The 20,263-nt window shown below is 45.8% G+C and overlaps 1 protein-coding gene across 3 annotated transcripts; it reads left to right on the forward strand.

The window, feature by feature from the left end:
* The first annotated feature begins 2,488 nt into the window (after positions 1-2,488).
* LOC115481913 (nicotinamide N-methyltransferase-like) lies at positions 2,489-17,474 on the forward strand. Of its 3 annotated transcripts, XM_030221376.1 has the most exons (5): positions 2,489-2,614; positions 6,343-6,401; positions 6,647-6,807; positions 12,907-13,114; positions 17,004-17,474. In XM_030221376.1, the coding sequence occupies exons 3-5, from the start codon at positions 6,663-6,665 to the stop codon at positions 17,443-17,445; spliced, it is 795 nt and encodes a 264-aa protein (XP_030077236.1). In that variant the 5' UTR covers positions 2,489-2,614; positions 6,343-6,401; positions 6,647-6,662; the 3' UTR covers positions 17,446-17,474. The 3 variants fall into 3 exon arrangements, with proteins under 3 accessions (XP_030077236.1, XP_030077235.1, XP_030077237.1); XM_030221375.1 differs by lacking the exon at positions 6,343-6,401; XM_030221377.1 differs by lacking the exons at positions 2,489-2,614; positions 6,343-6,401 and adding an exon at positions 2,633-2,733.
* Positions 17,475-20,263: the final 2,789 nt, after the last annotated feature.

The raw sequence follows: 20,263 nt of genomic DNA on the forward strand, positions 1-20,263 counted from the left end.
GGCACCTTATGCCTGCAACGGTCTTCCCGAACCCATACGTCTAGCTCTTTCTTTACCTGTTTTTAAATCTATGCTGAAAGCTCACCTTTTCACTACTGCCTTTGGCTCCTAACCGCTACTCATTTGCTCTCCTCCTCCCTGTTCTTCTCTACCCTATAATTCCCTTGCCTGTAATGTCTTGTCTGTCTGTTTTACCTAGATTGTAAGCTCTTTGAGCAGGGACTGTCTCTCTACGTCAAGTGTTCAGCGCTGCATGCGTCTGGGAGAGCTATATAAATGCTATTAGTAGTTAGTAGGTTGTATAGTGGTAGAATGACATTGAATATTGGTCTAATTTAGCCAGCGGTGGTCAGTTTTAAAGAAAAGTCGACCGCTGCCAGCTGAATGTTGATCTATAAGCACAAAACTCACGCTACCATAGGTTACTAAATCTAGCGATCTGACCTCTGTGGTGATCATACTGGCATTTGCTCAGGAATATTGAAGCCCTAGTAGAAATCACCTTAAGGTAATGAGCAGATAAAGGTTTAATCACAGATTGGATAAGATCTGTTCAATGGCCTAGCCATATCTTGCTTCTCCTTAAAACTATGAGAGTAAGCTAGTAGTTGGACTGAGCAGTCAGGGGGAACTACACCTCCAATGAGAGCCTGGGGTTAGAGTAGGGATGCACAAGCGGGGTGTTGCCTCCAGAAGAGAAGAAAGGAACCACCCAGTGGTGTGCTGGAGCTGGTTCTCACCGGCTCGCAAGAGCCGGTTGTTAAATTTTTTAACATCTTGCGAGCCGGTTGTTCTGCAGGGCGAGCCGGCTCCGGTAAACAAGATAAGCATGGCAGGAGGGCGCCAAAAGCCATGCTTACCCCGTTTACCTCACCTCCCACCACTGCCCTCGTTTGCCTGCGCCGCCCTGGGGGGGGGGGGGGTTTAAATCTTTTTTATTACCTCCGGCCACGTCATTGAAAGCCCTGCCCGTCTCTAGCCTTCCCTTCGTGAGTTCTTTCCCTCAGACTCCCGCCTTCAGACGTCATTTCCTCTTTCCGCGAGGGCGGAACTCTGAGGGACAAATTCAAATGGAAGGCTAGAGACGGGCAGGGCTTTCAATAACGCAGCCACTTCGATGGAGGTAATCAGGGGAGTGAGGAGAATCGCTAGGTATGGGTGGCTGGAGGGGGGGCAGGGGAGAGAAAAGAATCACTGGGTATGGGTGGCTGGAGGGGGGGCAGGGGAGAGAAAAGAATCACTGGGTATGGGTGGCTGGAGGGGGGGCAGGGGAGAGAAGAGAATCGCTGGGTATGGGTGGCTGGAGGGGGGCAGGGGAGAGAAGAGAATCGCTGGGTATGGGTGGCTGGAGGGGGCAGGGGAGAGAAGAGAATCGATGGGTATGGATGACTGGAGGGGGCAGGGGAGAGAAGAGAATCAATGGGTATGGATGGCTGAGGGGGGGCAGGGGAGAGAAGAGAATCGATGGGTATGGATGGATAGAGGGGGGCAGGGGGAGAAGAGAATTGCTGATATGGATGGATGGAGGGAGGGCAGGGAGAGGAGAGTTGCTGGACATGGGTGGATGGAGGGCAGGGGAGAGGAGAGTTGCTGGACATGGGTGGGTGGATGGAGGGGAGGGCAGGGGGAGAGGAGGGTTGCTGGACATGGGTGGATGGAGGGGAGAGCAGGGGTGAATGGAGAGTTGCTGGACATGGGTGGATGGAGGGGAGGGCAGGGGGGAGAGGAGGGCTGCTGCTGGACATGGGTGGATGGAGGGGAGGGCAGGGGAGAGGAGGGCTGCTGCTGGACATGGATGGAGGAGAGGGAAGGGAGAGAGAAGAAATGCTGGACATGGATGGAGGGGAGGGAAGAGTGAGGAAGGAGATGAGATGAGGGAAAAGGAAGAGAGGAGAAAAACTGCACATGGATGAAGAAAATAGGCAGAAGCTGGATCCACTGGACAGTCAAGGCTGCGGAGGACCCAGTTTTTACTTATGGATGTAGGGCAAGCAATGAAGAAGAAAGGCGAAAAGTAAAGAAATAAATGGAAAGGAAGCCCTGGAAACGGAGTGAAGAGGACAGATAGCAGCAGAATCGGATACTGGGCCAGCATGATCAGAAAAACAAAGTCACCAGACAACAAAGGTAGAAAAAAATCATTTTATTTTCATTATAGTGTTTGGAATATGTCCACTTTGAGAATCAGGTGCTCAACATTAAAAGTTTATATTTATTTACTTATTTATGGCATTTTATCCCACATTAAACATGAATTAGATTGGAACCTGGGATCTTAAATTTTTGTTTTCCTGGAGTAATGCATTGCCCCCCCCCCCCAGGCTCTCTCCCTGGCTATAGTCAGCTCTGCAATTTGGGGGGGGGGGCGCAGAGGTGGGGGGACACAGAGGTAGACCGGGGAGAGAGCCTGTTGTTAAACATTTACCAGCACACCACTGGAACCACCCCATCTGCTAGCCACCCCTACCCATAAGTATGGCAGGGACAGAATCAGCTGTTTCCCAGAAGCACAGCCCTAATATAGCAGAGTGAAACCAGAGCTGGAGGCAGGATAAAGAACGGTCTCAGACTTGGATCCAGAAACTGCTACGAAGCATTGGTTAAGAAAGCCACTGTAAGTAGAGGTGTTTTTTTGTCTGAAAAGTGCTAGTTTTAAAACCCATTAGTAAGTTTTTGTGGATGAAGTCCCTCCAAGTGGTTTTCCAGTTTGGTCCTCAAGCTGTGGCAAAGAAGGTGAGACACCTGCAGCTAATCAGAGGTGAAGTAGTTCTCATGGGGGTGTGTTCCCTTTAGTTTACAGGATCTGTAATTGTTGGTAGGAACAGCCCCAGGCTGGGTGGGGTGGGGAAGGCTCCTCAGTCAGTAAGATTTGCAGAGTCCTAAGGTAAAAGGAACTAGATTTCTGTGCAGAATTGAGCTAAGATGCAGACTCTAGGAAATGTTTGGTATGAACTAATAAAGACTGTCATACATGCAATCAAGCCTGTTCAGTTTAGTTTGAAGGAGTTGTACAAGTTCTTTTGTTAAATGGCCCTCAGAGTGAAGCAGGTTCAGCTCAAAGCAGATAGCTGTCAGTTTGTTAAAGGGCCAACATGCCTGGGCTCTAAACCCAACTTATTATAAAAGTGAATTAAGAAACCTTGTGGAAGCATTGTCAAGTTTAAGGTCCTAATTTTTAAACTCTACTATCCAGTGGCGTACCAAGGGGGGGTGGGTGGGGGCGGTCCGCCCCAGGTGCACGCCGCTGGGGGGGGGGGGGTGCCGTGCGCCTGTCGGCTCTTCATTTTCATGCTCCCTTTGCCCCGGAACAGGTTACTTCCTGTTCCGGGGCAGAGGGAGCATGAAAACGAAGAGCCGGCAGGCGCGCGGCACCCCCCCCCCCCAGTGGCGTGCACCCGGGGGGGGGTTCTTTTGCTGGGGAATTGGGGGTTCTTTCGCCGGGGGGGGGGGCGTCGCGCTGTTCTGGGGGGGCGCTGCACCCGGGGGGCGGGGCGCATCGGCGATCCGCCCCGGGTGTCAGCCCCCCTGGGAACGCCACTGCTACTATCTTACTTACACGGTGGTGAAGACTGGTGACTTGTTAAAGCTCATACAAAGCCGGAGCATTAATAATGCCAGCTAGATAGCATTACTGCACTGCCCCAGGGGAGGGGAGAGGGGCACTCTAAGGGGTGTTTCTACCAGAAGAATGAAGGCAGTAATTCTTTAAGGTGGGGGGGGGGGCTATCTTTAGATGTCAAGAACTCATCTATTTGGAGCTTAATCCATAAAGAAAAGTAAGCCTTTACTTTTCTTTATAAAGGTCAAAAACACAGCTATATTTTAGGTGCAATCCCTTATGCTGTTGAATATGCTTGCACCTAAATTGTGTTAAAGATGATGTTGAAGAGAATTAGCTTAGTGGGCTACTCACCAGAGAAGCTAGGGTTGAAATCCCACATTTCTGGCACCTTGTAAAGTGATGGAGTAGCCTAATGGTTAGTGTAGTGCCCTAGGAGCCACTGCAGGCCCTTGTCTGGACTCTGGGCAGGTCTCTTAGGGGTCCTTTTACTAAGCCACAGTAGGCTCTTTGTGCATGCAGCGCGCGCCCAAATGAGAAAACCGCCAGGCCAGCACACCCTCCTGGTGGTAATTTCAGATCTGGCATGTGCCCATAATGCATGGATGAATTATTTATTTTCTCCTATATTCACTGGTTCCGGGGGTAATCGGCACTTGGTGTGTGCCAGCCAGTCACCGTGCATGTAGTGCGTGAGCCTTTACCGCTAGATCAATGGGTGGCATTAAGGGCTCAGGCTGGTTTTGGGCACGAGCTGGTTTTATTTTTACCGCAGGCCCATTTCTCGTCCCATTTTTTTTAAAAAGCCATTTTTTTATAGATGCGATAGAAACTGGCTCGGTGCATACCCAATACACGGGCCTACACTACCGCAGGCCACTTTTTTACCTCATCTTAGTAAAGGGACCCCTTAATGTGAATGGAATAAAAAGAATTCTGAAAGATTTTATGTCATATTGAAAGATACCCTGCCCTTTCCAAAGGGAGGTGGACAGCAATATTCACATAAACTGTGAATAGTGGGTTCCGTTGAGGTTTTTTTTTTTCTTTCAACTGAACTTTGGTTGTTCCTAGATAACACAACCCTCAGTGGTTCTTGACGATTCACGTATCCCTGATGCAGGTGAAAGCCAAAACACGATCACACTGGATATTTTAGATCTTCAATAAACATTCTTGCATGTCACACTGTTTCAGAGGTTTTGTGCAATTTGCAGCTCCTCTTTTGCTAAGCCACCATGAGAGCAATTCCATAAAGGGACACCTAGATTTAGGTACCTAGAGAAGACTATTCTATGAAGGAAAATAGATGCCTACTTTCCTTTATAGAATAGTAGCATAACTAGGTTTATACATGTGTGTGTAGCTAAAGAGCTGGTGTAAATGTTCATGCCTAGATGCCAAAGATACACTTGTAACATTTTAGAAAGGATGTAGAAGTCGGAATTGAGGCATTCAGGTGAGGATTCCTCAAGTTTCACTAGTATTTTAGAACAGAATCTGGTGACGTAAAGGCTGTTCTAAAGTACAGGAGAAATGGACGCTTATGTGCCAAGTGGGAATTCAATGGGTTGAAAAGCAGCACATAAAAGTGTACATGTTGACACATACACATTTATTTTAGCCAGATTAGAAATATAAATGTGTATTTTCCTGATGCTGTCAGAGAGACTGGTGTGGGCAGAGCAGGTGTGGGACAGGGGGCGTGGCATGTGTCCTCTTTTTCAGAGGACAAAATATGGTAACCCTATGCTCAATGGATCAGTTTTCCCAAATCCAAACTTACTTTGTGGCAGGTGTAAATCCTGTTTTCAATCTGTTCGGACAGCAACATTTATCCACCTTCTGAAATGGGGAATAAACATGTGTCTTCAAGGCACACTCTAGCCCACCCAAGACATTCCCAGACCATGTCCTTTCCATTTGCATGCTCTTGGATTTTTGACATTCATATCCTGACATTGTAAAATGGGAACTTAGATGTTTATGCAAGATTAGAAAAAGGAGGACGGATTGAGCCAGCCGGGTTTTACTTCCATTGCTTTAAATGGAACTAATTGAGCCAGCCGGGTTTTACTTCCATTGCTTTCAATGGAACTAATTGAGCCAGCCGGGTTTTACTTCCAATGCTTGAATGCAATGGAAGTAAAACCCGGCTGGCTCAATCTGTCCTCCTTCTTCTGGAGCCATATGGTAACCCTATGCAAGATAACATTTAAGTACTGGTTTATGTATGTCTGAAATGCAAGTAACCCTTCTAAAATGACCTCCATAGTGTTCTATAAGTTACATGCATAAGTGTGAATCCTGCCCAAGGAGGTTTGATGAACAGAAGACGGCAGGAGCATGCTTGGCCCATTATCTGGGCTGAAACCAGTAGGCAGAGCATGTGTCCTTATCAGTTACATTGTTTTGGGTGTAAACAAGATGGTGGCAGCTGCACTAGGTAAAGTGAAAACCTCCTTGGGTGGACCGGCTTCAGCTTTGTGACATCACGCCGTCTCCTGTTCATCAAACCTCTTAGGTCCTGCCCAGGCTCTGCCTCTGCCCATTTCTACACCCACCTGTAAAATAGACACTATCAAATATGCATGTGTTTTCAGAACAGTGTTTGCTTAGGTGGATGTTTGGCATTTCTGTGTGTATGTGCATATGAATGCACATATATGCTGGAAATAGTAATTTATATGTGTATTGGATGTATAAATGTTAATACCTACCTTAAAGAATTACTCCCTCCTCCCTCCCCATGAGCCTCAATTATCCACAATTATTAGATTTAGGAAACTAAGGTGCCTCACCCAGTGATTAAGGCTTTGCAAGTAAAAGTACAAACCTGAAGGTAGGAATTTCTGTCTTGTTTAAACTAGAAATGAAAGTGAAGAAAGCAGCTGAAGCGAGAATTCATTATGGGATATAGTATTATTTTCTGCCCTTCGTTACACTCATCCAACAGGATTAAGCAATCACACAATTTTAAAGTTTTGGTGTTCTGCCAACATCTTTTTTTGCTGTCAGAATTAAATTTCAGCAGGTATCCTTTGGCTATATAAACACAGGAGATAGTGAATTGTGTTACATTTGCAGATCTGAAACAAGAAAAATGGATTTCACTGATAAAGATTACTACTTGAAAGAATTTGATCCTATCGACTACCTAAACACGTACTACAATAACACATCTGGAGTTTTTGTGGACAATTATTTGTCCTTTACCCTGAAAAAGCTGTTTGAAACCTTCAAGCCAGGTATGCCACCAATTTGATTTTCTTCTTACAGAGTCTCTTTCAATAGAAGCAAAGCTCTGGAATAAGGGGACATAGGATGAAGGTGAATGGGGATAGACCCCAGAGTACTCTAAGGAGATATTACTTTATGAAAGGGTGGTGGATGCATAGAATGGCCTTCCAGTGGAGGTGAATTCAGGAAAACAAGGCACAAGCACAGAGGATGTCTGAGGGAGAGGAAGGGATTGTAAAGCCTAGTAGTCAGTAAGGATGGGCAGAAGCCATATATCAGCCACTATTTTTTCTGCTTCTATATTAATTAAATAGTTTCATGACATTTAAAGGTCCTTTTGCTAAAGTGTGTTAAGCTATTAGGGCTAGATTCTATATATGGTGCCTAACAAACCGATGCCGGAACCTCCCCCCCCCCCCCCCCCCGCTTAAGCGGTATTTTATAAGCTCCACCTAAAGTTTAGTGAATTAACGCTTAAGTGGAGAGGTTGCGTGTAAATTTAGGCGCCACCATTTGCACCAACGAAAACTTGGTGAAAACGCCTGTGCCTAAATTTATGCATGGAGCACTGTTATTTTACAATTACGTGTGTAACTCAAAACTGTGCCCCTGATCCATGCAGTTCGTGCCCATCCTCTGCCCATGATCCTCCCATTTCCGTGCTCTCTTTTTCGGTCCTCGCCTAACATTATGCAAGTAATTCCCAATTAAATCTCAGAGCCAATAATTTCTTGTTAAAAAGCCAATTATTGGAACCAATTGGCTCATTATTCTATTAAATTGTGCACGCAAATTGGGAATGTGCCTAAATTTGTACTCACAACTTTTAGTGACTTTTATAGAATCAGAGGGTTAAGGCACAAATTAGTGAGCTTCTGAGGTAATGGTTAATGTACCCTAACAGCTACCACAGTGACATGATGTCTTACATGTGCCCAATTTGTGCCTTAACTGCATATTGTGCTAGGGAGCAGGAAATAGGAGGGACATGGGTAAAGGATGGGCATTAACCGCATAAGGTATAATTAATGAATTAATGCATGTTAATTTCCATTTGTGCATTTAGAACAGCTTCACCTAGGGGCCCTTTTAAAAAGTGGTGGTAGGGCTACCACGCGTGCCAAATCGACACTACTGCATGGTTAGCACACCCACCTGGCGGTAATGTTGAAGTTGGCGTGTGCTGTTTCCCGTGGTAGAAAATATTTTTCTGTTTTCTACTGCAGGAGCATTCCCGGCGGTAATCGGCAGCGTGTCCACATTGGCGCGTATTGCACGAGTACCGTGTGTGAGCCCTTATCGCTAGGTCAATGAGTGGAGGTAAGGGCTCAGGCAGTAAAGAGCATGCTACTTTTAATTCTAGTGCACAGCCATTTACTGCCCTCCGTGAAAAAGCCTTTTCCCAGCTGCGGTAAAAAGTGGCCCAGCACGCACCATAAACATGTGCCCACACTACTGCAGGCCACTTTTTACTGTGGCTTAGTAAAAGGACCCCTTAGTGCCTCTTCAGTAGGAGGCAGTAAGTGCAGCTGCACTAATTTTGACCAGGTTCTACGCATGCTAATTCACATCTTCATGTGATAATTGCTGAGGACATGCTGAATACACCCCCAACAATCAGCGCACAGCTTTTGAACCTAATTTGCGCTGATTCTTTTTTGAATATTCAAATAAATTACAATCACAGTAACATGATTGAGGAAATAAACATAATCCCCCTAATATTCAGCAGCATTTGACCAGCCAGGATTAGCACCTAGCCGGTTAAATGTGAGATAACCAGCCAGCCACCGATTTTCAGAGGTACATGACCTGCCATGTACCGCTGAATATTGCCGGTTAGCAGCTAGTGGATAGCCAGTTATATCAGGCGATATAGAGGGGCATTATTATTATTATTAGCATTTGTATAGCGCTACCAGACGCTGAACATCGAACGGCGCCGGCCATCTTTGGGGCCGGCTCCGCAAAGGGGCGGAGCCAACCATATTATTGAAAAAGATGGCTGGCCATCTTTTCTTTCGATAATACGGTTGGGGCCGGCTAAATCTCAACATTTAGGTGAAATGTTACAGATCGCTAGCTTTGGTTTTCGACCATAATGGAAACCGGACCCAGCCATCTCAAACCCGGCGAAATGCAAGCCCTTTGGTTGTGGGAGGAGCCAGCATTTGTAGTGCACTGGGCCCCTTGACATGCCAGGACACCAACCGGGCACCCTAGGGGGCACTGCAGTGGACTTCAAAAATTGCTCCCAGGTGCATAGCTCCCTTATCTTGGGTGCTGAGCCCCCCAAATCCCCCCCAAACCCACTCCCCACAACTCTACACCACTACCATAGCCCTTAGGGATGAAGGGGGCACCTACATGTGGGTACAGTGTGTTTTGGGTTTTTTTGGAGGGCTCAACATTTACCACCACAAAAGTAACAGGTAGGGGGGGATGGGCCTGGGTCCACCTGCCTGAAATGCACTGCACCCACAAAAAACTGCTCCAGGGACCTGCATACTGCTGTCAGGGAGCTGGGTATGACATTTCAGGCTGGCAAAAAAATAATTTTAATATTTTTTTTTGGGTAGGAGGGGGTTGGTGACCACTGGGGAGTAAGGGGAGGTTATCCCTGATTCCCTCCGGTGTTCATCTGGTCAATTGGGGCACTTTTTTGAGGCTTTGTCCTAAAAATAAATGGACCAAGTGAAGCTGGCGAAATGCTCGTCAGAGTCGGCCATCTTTTTTCTATTATCGGCCGAAGCCAGCCATCTCATAACCATGCCCCCATCCCGCCACCATCCCACCTTTGCTACCCTACCGAAATGCCCCCTTGAAGTTTGGCCGGCTCCGCGATGGAAAGCAGTTGGCGCCGGCCAAAATCGGCTTTCGATTATACCGATTTGGACGGGTTCGGGAGATCACTGGCCATCTCCCGATTTGTGTCGGAAGATGGCCGGCGATCTCTTTTGAAAATAAGCTGGTTAACCAACTATCTGCCAAATTTTTAAAGTCAGACCGGCAACGTTTGGCAGCCATATTTGGCTGTGTGAAACTCTGGAATATCTTTGGTCAGTCAGAATTCAACCGGCCAGCGCTGAATATTGTCTTCGCCAGTTAAAGTCTGACCGGCCAAAGTTAAACCGGATATTCAATGTCGGTCACTGGAAACAGCTCGGCATTGAATATCAGCTCTCAGCGCTGTCTGCGGGAGTTAAACAGTCTAACTCCTGCATTCTGAAAACTGGCCTCAGAATCCATTTGGTGAAATTAAAATGCAAGCGCTGATTTTTGCTGTTAGGGAGCATTTGCCCCTGGATTGTAAATAGGTCATCCACAGTTGGGTCACCAAATTTAGGTGCAGAGCCCAGATGCGTGTGCACACTAATTGGTCAATTGGGTGCTAACAACCAATTACTGATGTTAATTGGAGTTGATTGGCACGTATTTGGATTTACAAGCATCTACCTATGCGCTATTCTAGAAAGCTGCATGCCCAAAATGTCTTGTATGCAAGCCAAGAGGGATGTGGCCATGGGAGGGGCATGGGTGGGTCGAGGCATTCCAAATATTTAGACACAGTGTTATAGAATACCAGGGTTACATGCCCAACTTGCATGCCAGAATTTACACCAGGTTTCAGCTGGTGTAAGTGCTCACGCCCATAGTTGGGCATGGGAATCCGCTCTAAACCTGAAGCACCCTTTATAGAATAGCATTTACTGCACATTTTCACCGGCACCTATATTTGAGCACCATTTACTGAATCTGGCCATAAGTGCAAAACTTAACACACTTTTTAGTAAAACACTTTCTTCATGTTCATACCGGAGTAGGCGAACGTCCCTCCGGTACTATGTAAGCCACATTGAGCCTGCAAATAGGTGGGAAAATGTGGGATACAAATGTAACAAATAAATAAAATAAATCATTTAATCTGTGAAGTATTTTTTCACGGAAAAGGTGGTAGATACGTGGAATGCCCTCCAGCGAGAAGTGGTAATGAAAACAGTAATGGAATTCAAACATGCGTAGGATAAACACAAAGGAATCCTGTTTAGAAGGAATGGATCCCCACCAGCCAAGGTATGTGAGGCGGCGGTAGCAGAGGGGAACGATGGAGAGGCAGGCCAAAATGTGCCCACCCACCCCCACTTGGGATCTGGACCCCTCCCCCACATCGAGGTCTGGCTATGCCCCTGGTTCCCTCTAAGCTGAGCGGGAGTTCTCACACTGCATTGCTGCCAGTAGGGGATAGTGCTTCAATACTGTGTTTTCAATTGCTAGAGACAGGCAGGTTCTCTGAAGTCCTGCAGAACGTGCTTGTCCCTCCCTAATGAAAATGTAATAGTGAAATAGCACCCCTCACTAGCAGGACTGTAGGTGGAGGACTCCCACTTAGCTTAGAGGGAACAGTGCCCATCAGCCAGATCACATTTTAATGCATGGTATTTCGAATGTGGATAAGGAAGGATGTCCTATCAGAGGTCAAGCCTATCTTTTCTCCCAAGCTTTCTGGGGCTCAGTTGGGTGGTAGGTGCACACAGTACTTCTCTCTTCTCACCAGTGGCATTCCTAGGGCGGCTGACACCCGGGGCAAATCGCTGATGCACCCCCCCGGGTGCAGTGCCCCCCCCTGGCGAAACGACACCGCCCCCCGGGTGCATTTTTACCTGCTGGGGTGTGCCACGCGCCTGTCGGCTTCGTTCGTTCCATGCTCCCTCTGCCCCGGAACAGAAAGTAACCTGTTCCGGGGCAGAGGGAGCACGGAACGAGCGGAGCAGAGAGGCGCGTGGCACCCCCCCAGCGGCGTGCACCCGGGGCGGACCACACCCACCGCCCCCCCTAGGAACGCCACTGCTTTTCACTATGTTTATAGTTCTTTTCTCACTTTTGAGTTTTTAATTGTAAACTGCTTTGATTGCTGCTATTAAAAGATGGTATATCACATGCCAATAAGTTCTTCATCCCCTACTGTAGTGTTCTCTCAGGTTTGTGCAGCCGAAATGCATGACCCTGCACTTTTTAGATTAAATCTAAGCTGCAAAACTAGTCCAGACCATTCCTATAGCTTTGCTAAGTCCTTTCTCATATTATCCACACCATACAGAGCTGCCAAGGGAGGGAGATTTTAGTACACACACCTAGCCCCGCCCCACTCTGTCTTGGCTCCACCCACTCTACATGGTTCCGCCCCTGGCACACCTCAATCCTATTTCAGAAAATATTTTATTTAATAGCTTAATACCATTTCAATTAGCTTTCAGAGGCCAAAACCTCCTGCCTCAGGTCAGGTCAGGACAGTAGAATGCTGTTATGGTATCTTCTCCTGATCTGAGGAAGGAAGTGCTGGCCTCTGAAGGCTAATCAAAAATGTTTTAAAAATCAGGGAAAGTATTACCTTATTTTCTATTTTGTGTTTTATTTGCATTTATTAACCTTCATTAACACAGCTACCACATTACTTTATCCTAAATTAAAAATAAAATTATTTTCAGTACCTTTGTTGTCTGGCCATTTACTTTTTCTAATTGTGTTGGTCCCAGTCTCTTGATTCTGCTTTCCTTTGTCTTCTCTTAACTCTCTTGCCAGGGTTTCCTGTCCATTTGTCATTTTTCTCTCCTTTTTCTTTGTCAAATAATTAAATCCAGCACATCAATCTTTATTCAAAAACAAATAGCTGTAACAGAACCACTTATTTTGAATAGTGGAAATGTCCGTTCTCCAATGCTCAGTTCTGGCAAGCAGTACCAAGATGGCAGTGGCTACATTGGGGAGAATGAAAACCTCCTTGGGTGGACCAGCTTCAACTTTGTAATGTCATGCCATCAATTGTTCATCAAACCTCCTTGGTCAGATGCTCCCAGAAGAAACACATAACCCTCTTCAAGTAAACTCACAATTCAGTACAACCAGGCTCCAACAGCTTCTAGCACTTGCCCTATGGTGGCACATACATAACTTGCACTTCGTATTCTCACACTTGACCAAATATCTGAGATTTCAAAGTGTAAAACGTACTTAGTATTGTCCCAGTAATGACATTTTGAAAGAAGTGCCTTTCATGCCAGATAGGATATTGGTGCATTTAACAGCTGTACTCTCTCTCTCGCCTGTAGGTGGTGTGACAGGGAACACCTTGATTGATGTTGGTGCCGGTCCCGCTATTTACCAGATCATGTCTGCCTGTGAGGTCTTTAAGGAGATCATTGTCACAGATTTCACAGACAAGAACCGCCAAGAATACGAGAGATGGTTGAAAAAGGCACCAGGAATATTTGACTGGTCACCAATTGGGAATTTAGTTTGTGAACTGGAAGGTAACAGGTGTGTACATAGTGGGAAGAATGGGTTTTCTATCAATATTTGCAATTCTAATGTCTTCCCACCGAGCGCAAATCAAGCAAAATTCTAGTGGGATGTGGAATACATCTGTACAAAATATACCAACTGCAATTTCATTTCATTACATTTATATAATACATACTAATATAACAATCATTATAGAATGGTGAACAACTTGAAAATTAAACATTATATAAAATCATACTGAGTATAAAATAGAATAATAAAATAATGCCAGCATTATACTAGTATTGTGCTGGGATTTAATTAAAATATATTTGGAAATGATATTAAATGTGAAGGTGGAACAGAGGATTTGGTAACAGTGGTTAGTGTATCTGGGTTTTAAAAAAACTTCCTGGGGGAAAAATCCATAGTCTGCTATTGGGATAGACATGGGGGAAGTCACTGCTTGCCCTGGGATTGGTAGCATGGAATCTTGCTACTAATTGGGTTTCTGGTACTTGTGACCTGAATTGCCCACTGTTGGAAGCAGGATACTGGGCTATTGGTCTGACCCAGTATGGCTATTCTTATGTTTTTATACTCTTATAACTGCACAACACAGCATATACTAACATCTGTTTTATTCATTGTATCCCAGTTGTTGGGGTTCACCTCCCACTGGCAGACCTCTGGTTCTCTCTTCCTTCTCATTGTGGCAGTTTGGTGACCCCCCCCCACCCCCCCCCCCCCCCCCCCCCCATGGCAGCCTTGCACAGCTGGATCCTAGCATGCTGATGGTCTATGGGTCCCATATGACTGTGGCCTCAATGTCCCACCCCAGTTGCATTAATGGTAATTCCATCACTTTGACTTAAGAGGTTTTCAACCCAGTCTTCGGGGCACACCCAGCCAGTCAGTGTTTTCAAGATATCCCCATAGAATATAAGTTTAGAACCAGGACTGATCAAAAAGTCTCCCTCCTGGAATGGGTAGCTTGGCAGCTCTGCAAAGCGGATCTGGCCCTAGTAATTAGGAGACTAGTATTCAAAAAGATCTAGGTGCCATACTTAAGCAGCTAGATGCCTAGATCTGGAAAACAAGGAAAATTTTCACAGAGCACCTACATTTTAGTTCCAATAAAGTTGGCAGAGCCATGGAAGGGTTAAGTGCTTACAAATATTTCCAGCACTAGGCATTTAAAACTTAGAACCTAAAGTTAGCAATAGAGGGCCTGATATTCAAAGCAATTTAGCTGGCCACTGACCAGTTAAATTGCTTGGTTGGGACTAGCCACTAATATTCAGCAGCACTTAACCAGCTAAGTGCCGCTGAATATTATGGTTAGTGCCAATCAAAAGGCGGCTATCTTGGAGGTGTTACGGGGGCGGAGTCAGCACTTGGCCACTTAAATGCTGACATTCAGCCCTTAAGCAACCAGGTTTACCGCATAAATGGGACCACATAAAAGTCTGTCCCATTTTTATGCAGTATCCCCTGGCCGTTTAAGTGATGAATATTGACTTAAGTGGCTATGCATTAGACGGCTTTGAAATAACCAGATATTCAAAGCCAAAGCTCACTGATGTCCCAGCTTTGAATATCCAAGAATAGCACTGTCGGTGGTGAGCAAAAAGTTCACTGCTGATGGCTGAATATTGACTCCAGAAATCCTCAATTTAGGTGCCTCAATTTTAAGTGCCCACCCTGGGACAAAAGCTGGGACGCTAAAAGGCCCATTTTGTATAGGACATTGAGGGAGGAACTCAGATATCCAAGTGAGGGAATACACAATTATTCCCGTATTTTACAAAAGGCTCTGCCAAATAAAGGGGCCCTTTTACTAAGGCACGTAGGCGCCTATGTTGGAAACAGGATATTGGGCTAGATGGACAATTGGTCTGACTGCCACAGGTTGAATATTGATCAGTGGTCTAGCATGGGGCAGGAGAGAGCCCAAGTCGAGGGCCAAGGTTCAAAATAGTGAAACAGCACCCCCCACTGGTAGGACTGTAGATGGAGGACTCCTGCTTAGCTTAGAAAGGGAAAGGGAAATGGGACTTGATATTCTGCCTTTCTGTGGTATTTTGCAACTACATTCAAAGTGGTTTACATATATACAGGTACTTATTTTGTACCTGGGGCAATGGAGGGTTAAGTGACTTGCCCAGAGTCACAAGGAGCAGCAGTGGGAATTGAACCCAGTTCCCCAGGATCAAAGTCTGCTGCATTGACCACTAGGCTACTCCTCCACTCCTGTGGTGGTGACATTCAACAGAACTGTCCGGTTAATTGCTGCTGAATGTCAGTGGTTAGGAGGACACAAATGATTTAACTGGGCAAGAGCCTCTGAATATCAGGTGATAGGTCTCATTGCATAAAATAGGACCTGAGCTGAAACAGCATCAGTTAGTGTTAAAATAATCCATCTTAATGGGAGCCCATGTTGATACTTGCCTCATAAATGTTGTTAAATTTTCAAAGAGAAGCTATCCATGTAGTTGCTCTTTAAAAATTTGGAAAACACAAGTTCAAATGTAGCCATCTACTTTGCTGCAAAGAGGCCTAGTGAAAGTTGTGCCCCCCTTGTGTACTTACAATTTTCACCTATGACCAAGATTTCAAAACCAGCAGCTGAATAGTATTCAAAATCATAAGTTAGGCCCATGACTTAAAGCAAGCAGTTCCGATTTAAAATATGGAGGTTCTAGCCTTTGAATAGCAGGCATTTTCTTCAGACATTTTCTTGCTGGTAGGCATCTATGGAATATGGCTTCTTAGCCACTAGAGGAAATAAATTACTATCAACTTTCAGAGCATCATGGAGGGGCATAATCGAAAAAGGGGCCGCCCATCTGTAAGGGCGGCCATCTCCGTGGATGGATCCGAGAAGGGGCGGTCCCGACCATATTATCGAAAAAGATGGACAGCCATCTTTTGTTTCGATAATACGGTTGGGCCCGACCAAATGTCAGAGATGGGCAGGTTTGAGATGGTCGACATCGGTTTTCAGCGATAATGGAAATCGAAGGCGGCTATCTCAAAAACGAACAACTCCAAGGCATTTGGTCATGGGAGGGGCCAGGATTTGTAGTGCACTGGTCCCCCTCACATGGCAGGACACCAACCGGGCACCCTAGGGGGCACTTTTAAAAATTAAAAAAAAAAATTTAAATACCTCCCAGGTGGATAGCTCCCTTACCTTGGGTGCTGAGCCCCCCAAATCCCCCCCCCAAACCCCACAACTCTACACCATTACCATAGCCCTTATGGGTGAAGGGGGGCACCTACATATGGGTACAGTGGGTTTTGGGGGGGTTTGGAGGGCTCCCATTTACCACCACAAATGTAACACGTAGGGGGGAGGATGGGCCTGGGTCCACCTGCACCCACTAAAAACTGCTCCAGGGACCTGCATACTGCTGGGTATGACATTTGAGGCTGGCTTAAAGGCTTTTTTTTTGGTGGGAGGGGGTTAGTGACCACTGGGGGAGTCAGGGGAGGTCATCCCTGATTCCCTCCAGTGGTCATCTGGGCAGTTCGGGCACCTTTTTGGGACTTGGACCTAAAAAAAAGGGTCCAAAAAAAGCGACCTAAATTCTCGCTATGGCCGCCCTTCTTTTTTCCATTATGGCCTGAAGCCGGCCATCTGTTAACCACTCTCATGCCCGCCCCTGTCCTGCCTTCGCTACTGTGCTGACACACCCCCGTGAACTTTGTTTGTCTCCACGATGGAGTGCAGTTGAAAGCGCCCAAAATCAGCTTTCGATTATACCAATTTGGGCGCCCTCGGGAGATGGGCGCCCTTCTCCTTTCGAAAATAAGCTGGATAGTCACAAGACTGGCATCACTTAGTCAATTGTTGTTGGTGCAGTAACACTTCTTGCTGTTATGGTCATGTCATCACTGGTGGTCATTTATATTCCAGGCAAAGCTGGGTACAGAAGGAAGAGAAGATAAGAAGGACAGTCAGTCGGGTTCTGAAGTGTGACATTTTGAAGGCCAATCCCGTTGATCCTGTGACACTGCCCCAAGCTGACTGCGTGGTCACTTCATTGTGTTTGGAAGCTGCATGTAAAGATCTGGAAGCCTTGCGCTGTGCCTTAAAAAATATTGCATCACTGTTAAAAACTGGGGGAAACCTGGTAATGTGTGGTGTCTTGAATTGCAGCTTTTATCTGGTAGGCCAAAAAAAGTTCTTCTCCCTGGCTTTTGATGATGTATTTCTTCGCAAAGTTCTCTCTGAAATTAATTTTGTCATTAAGGAGCTTGAGGTGCTTCCTGTGGCTGAAACTAAGAAAGAAACCTGTGATCATACTGCATTTTTTTTCCTTCTAGCACGTAAACAGGGAGATGCTAAGTCTGAATAAGAGCTCATGCTATATTTCTGTAGCAGCAATGTTGTGAACATTTATAATGTCTAATATTATCAAGCATTTTAGGACTGGTATCCCACATTTCAGCCTCTGTGTACTGACAGGTTTGCATGTTAGAAAATCATTTTTGTGTCTACATTCTTGGCATTTTCACATTGCTTAATTCCAAGGAGCACATTCATGGTCAAGTTTGAGATTATACAGCTGTTGTCAGGAGGCAGGCCCTTCAGCAGTAGGAGATAATGTGCAGTTAAGCACTTCTGCTGCCAGGCCAGATGGAATAATTGGCAAACATGATCAATCTGATGAGGAGGCAGCAGTGTGTTCTATGCTCACTTCCTGACAGTGCTCACCCAAGCCTGAATAGAGATCATCTATACTGGGGTGGGGGATGGGGAGAGAATATGCAAGAGAAGGGAGTGGAGGGGAGAGGAGACGTGGGTGGTGTCTGAATCATCTACTGTGCCCCCAATAACCTTCCTGTACACCCACATCAGACACCAACCTCTGTACCACTGCTCCAGACGCCCTCTTCAGAGCAGACCCACACTCCAGACCGCACCAGATCCCCACTATGCACCATGCACTTCCCTCTTTAGTTCCTAACACAATTCTACTCACCTCAAATTCACTTGTGCCCCAGACACCCCACCTACAACTGACACTCTTTCGACACATACTCCACACATCACACTACCACAGTGCTCTATCATATACACCCTTTGCTTCTCCACCTCACACATCTCACCCACAGCAGACCCAATGTCTCAGATATCTCCCATATGTATCCCATGCCCTGCACACCATCCCCCACCCTCTTACACACATTCCTGCTCCAGATACCAATTCAAATCCACATACCCTTCCCCAAGCACCACCTATTTCCCGTACATAACCCCCTCCATCCTCTGACCAGAGCTTGGAGGGGGAACCTTACCAACTCCCAATGCTCTAGTGCAGGCACCATCTCATCCCTTGCCTGAGGCAGTAGTCTGTGTTTTCAGGAAATGCTAGAATATTGAATAATAAGACTGACTTTACTGGTTTTATTATCCTATGAAGAACGTAAGAATTGGAAAAGGTACAGCGAAGGGCGACGAAAATGATAGTGGGGATGGGACGACTTTCCTATGAAGAGAGGCTGAGAAGGCTAGGGCTTTTCAGCTTGGAGAAGAGACGGCTGAGGGGAGATATGATAGAAGTGTATAAAATAATGAGTGGAATGGATCGGGTGGATGTGAAGAGACTGTTCACGCTATCCAAAAATACTAGGACTAGAGGGCATGAGTTGAAGCTACAGTGTGGTAAATTTAAAACGAATCGGAGAAAATTTTTCTTCACCCAACGTGTAATTAGACTCTGGAATTCATTGCCGGAGAACGTGGTACGGGCGGTTAGCTTGACGGAGTTTAAAAAGGGGTTAGATAGATTCCTAAAGGACAAGTCCATAGACCGCTATTAAATGGACTGGAAAAATTCCTCATTTTTAGGTATAACTTGTCTGGAATGTTTTTACGTTTGGGGAGCGTGCCAGGTGCCCTTGACCTGGATTGGCCACTGTCGGTGACAGGATGCTGGGCTAGATGGACCTTTGGTCTTTCCCAGTATGGCACTACTTATGTACTTATGTACTTATAATTGTCATACTGGGTTAGAATAAAGGTCCAACTAGCCCAGTATCCTGCTTCCAACAGTTACCAGGTCACAGGTCTTGGCAGGATCCCAAGAATCATTGGAGCCGGCTCTGTAGGTGCTGTGGGTGCTTGAGCACCCCCAATATTGAGAAAAGTCCTTATATATGTCCAGGGAGGGGTTATTTCCACTGGGCTTAACACCCCCAATAATTTTGAAAAGTTGGCTCCCATGCCAAAAATTATCAGGATTCCATGCTACCGACTCCTAGGATTAAGCAGCCTTATATGACTCTGTAGTCCCTGTAAATATGCCACATTGAAATCTCACAAACACCAAGTCTCATTCATGATCTTGTGAGGACTTGGAGATGTGAAATCAGGTCAACACAATGTGAGACTAAAGAATGGATCCATGCTGGATTTGCTTAAAAACCAAAGAAGAGATAGGATAACTCTGGAGGGAGGATGATAGCCACATCTGGGCCTGCAGCCAGTGTTTGCAATGGAAAAAATGTACCCTGGCCCAGTTCCTAGGGCAGAAACCATATTTGTTCTTAAATGTATTTTAATCAAATCCAGTTGACAAAATATCATTGTGTAAGAATACAAGGCCAGTTCTGTTCAGTGTGAGTTGTTTATTAACCTAGTTTTAGAGAAATCTGACTGCCATTGCTGTAAAGGAAGTCAGGCCCCCAGGACTTCAGGAAGCTTGGAGGACACAAGAAGATTTATTAATTTGTTTGTTTTCTTTGATTTTTAAATGTGTAACACTGGTCCCTTGCTTATATCCAGAGACTGTATGCAGGGAATACTCACATAACTAATTTCTAGATTTGGGACCAGGGCCGGAATCTGTAAAGACCGAGAGGCCATAGGCTATTACACATATGCTACACTCTTCACCCAGTCAACAACTAGACCACTCAACCCAGCTTGTTTACTTAAATGTCTTATCTGGCAAATAAGTGGAACAATAATAATAGCAAAGGTAGTCATGTTGGCAGAAGCAGTAACAAATAATATTTTCAATGTCTCCTTACTGTCTTTGTAGATGCTCCTAGACTTCTTCTCATAGATTGTCCTGACTAGGGTAGTCATATGTCTATCTCAAATACTTGCTTGGGCTTAGATGGCTAGAGCCTTTGGGCTGGATGGCTCTCCCCTCATACGCAGATCAT

Source organism: Microcaecilia unicolor, chromosome 12 (genome assembly GCF_901765095.1).
Source record: "Microcaecilia unicolor chromosome 12, aMicUni1.1, whole genome shotgun sequence".
Taxonomy (NCBI): Eukaryota; Metazoa; Chordata; class Amphibia; order Gymnophiona; family Siphonopidae; genus Microcaecilia; species Microcaecilia unicolor.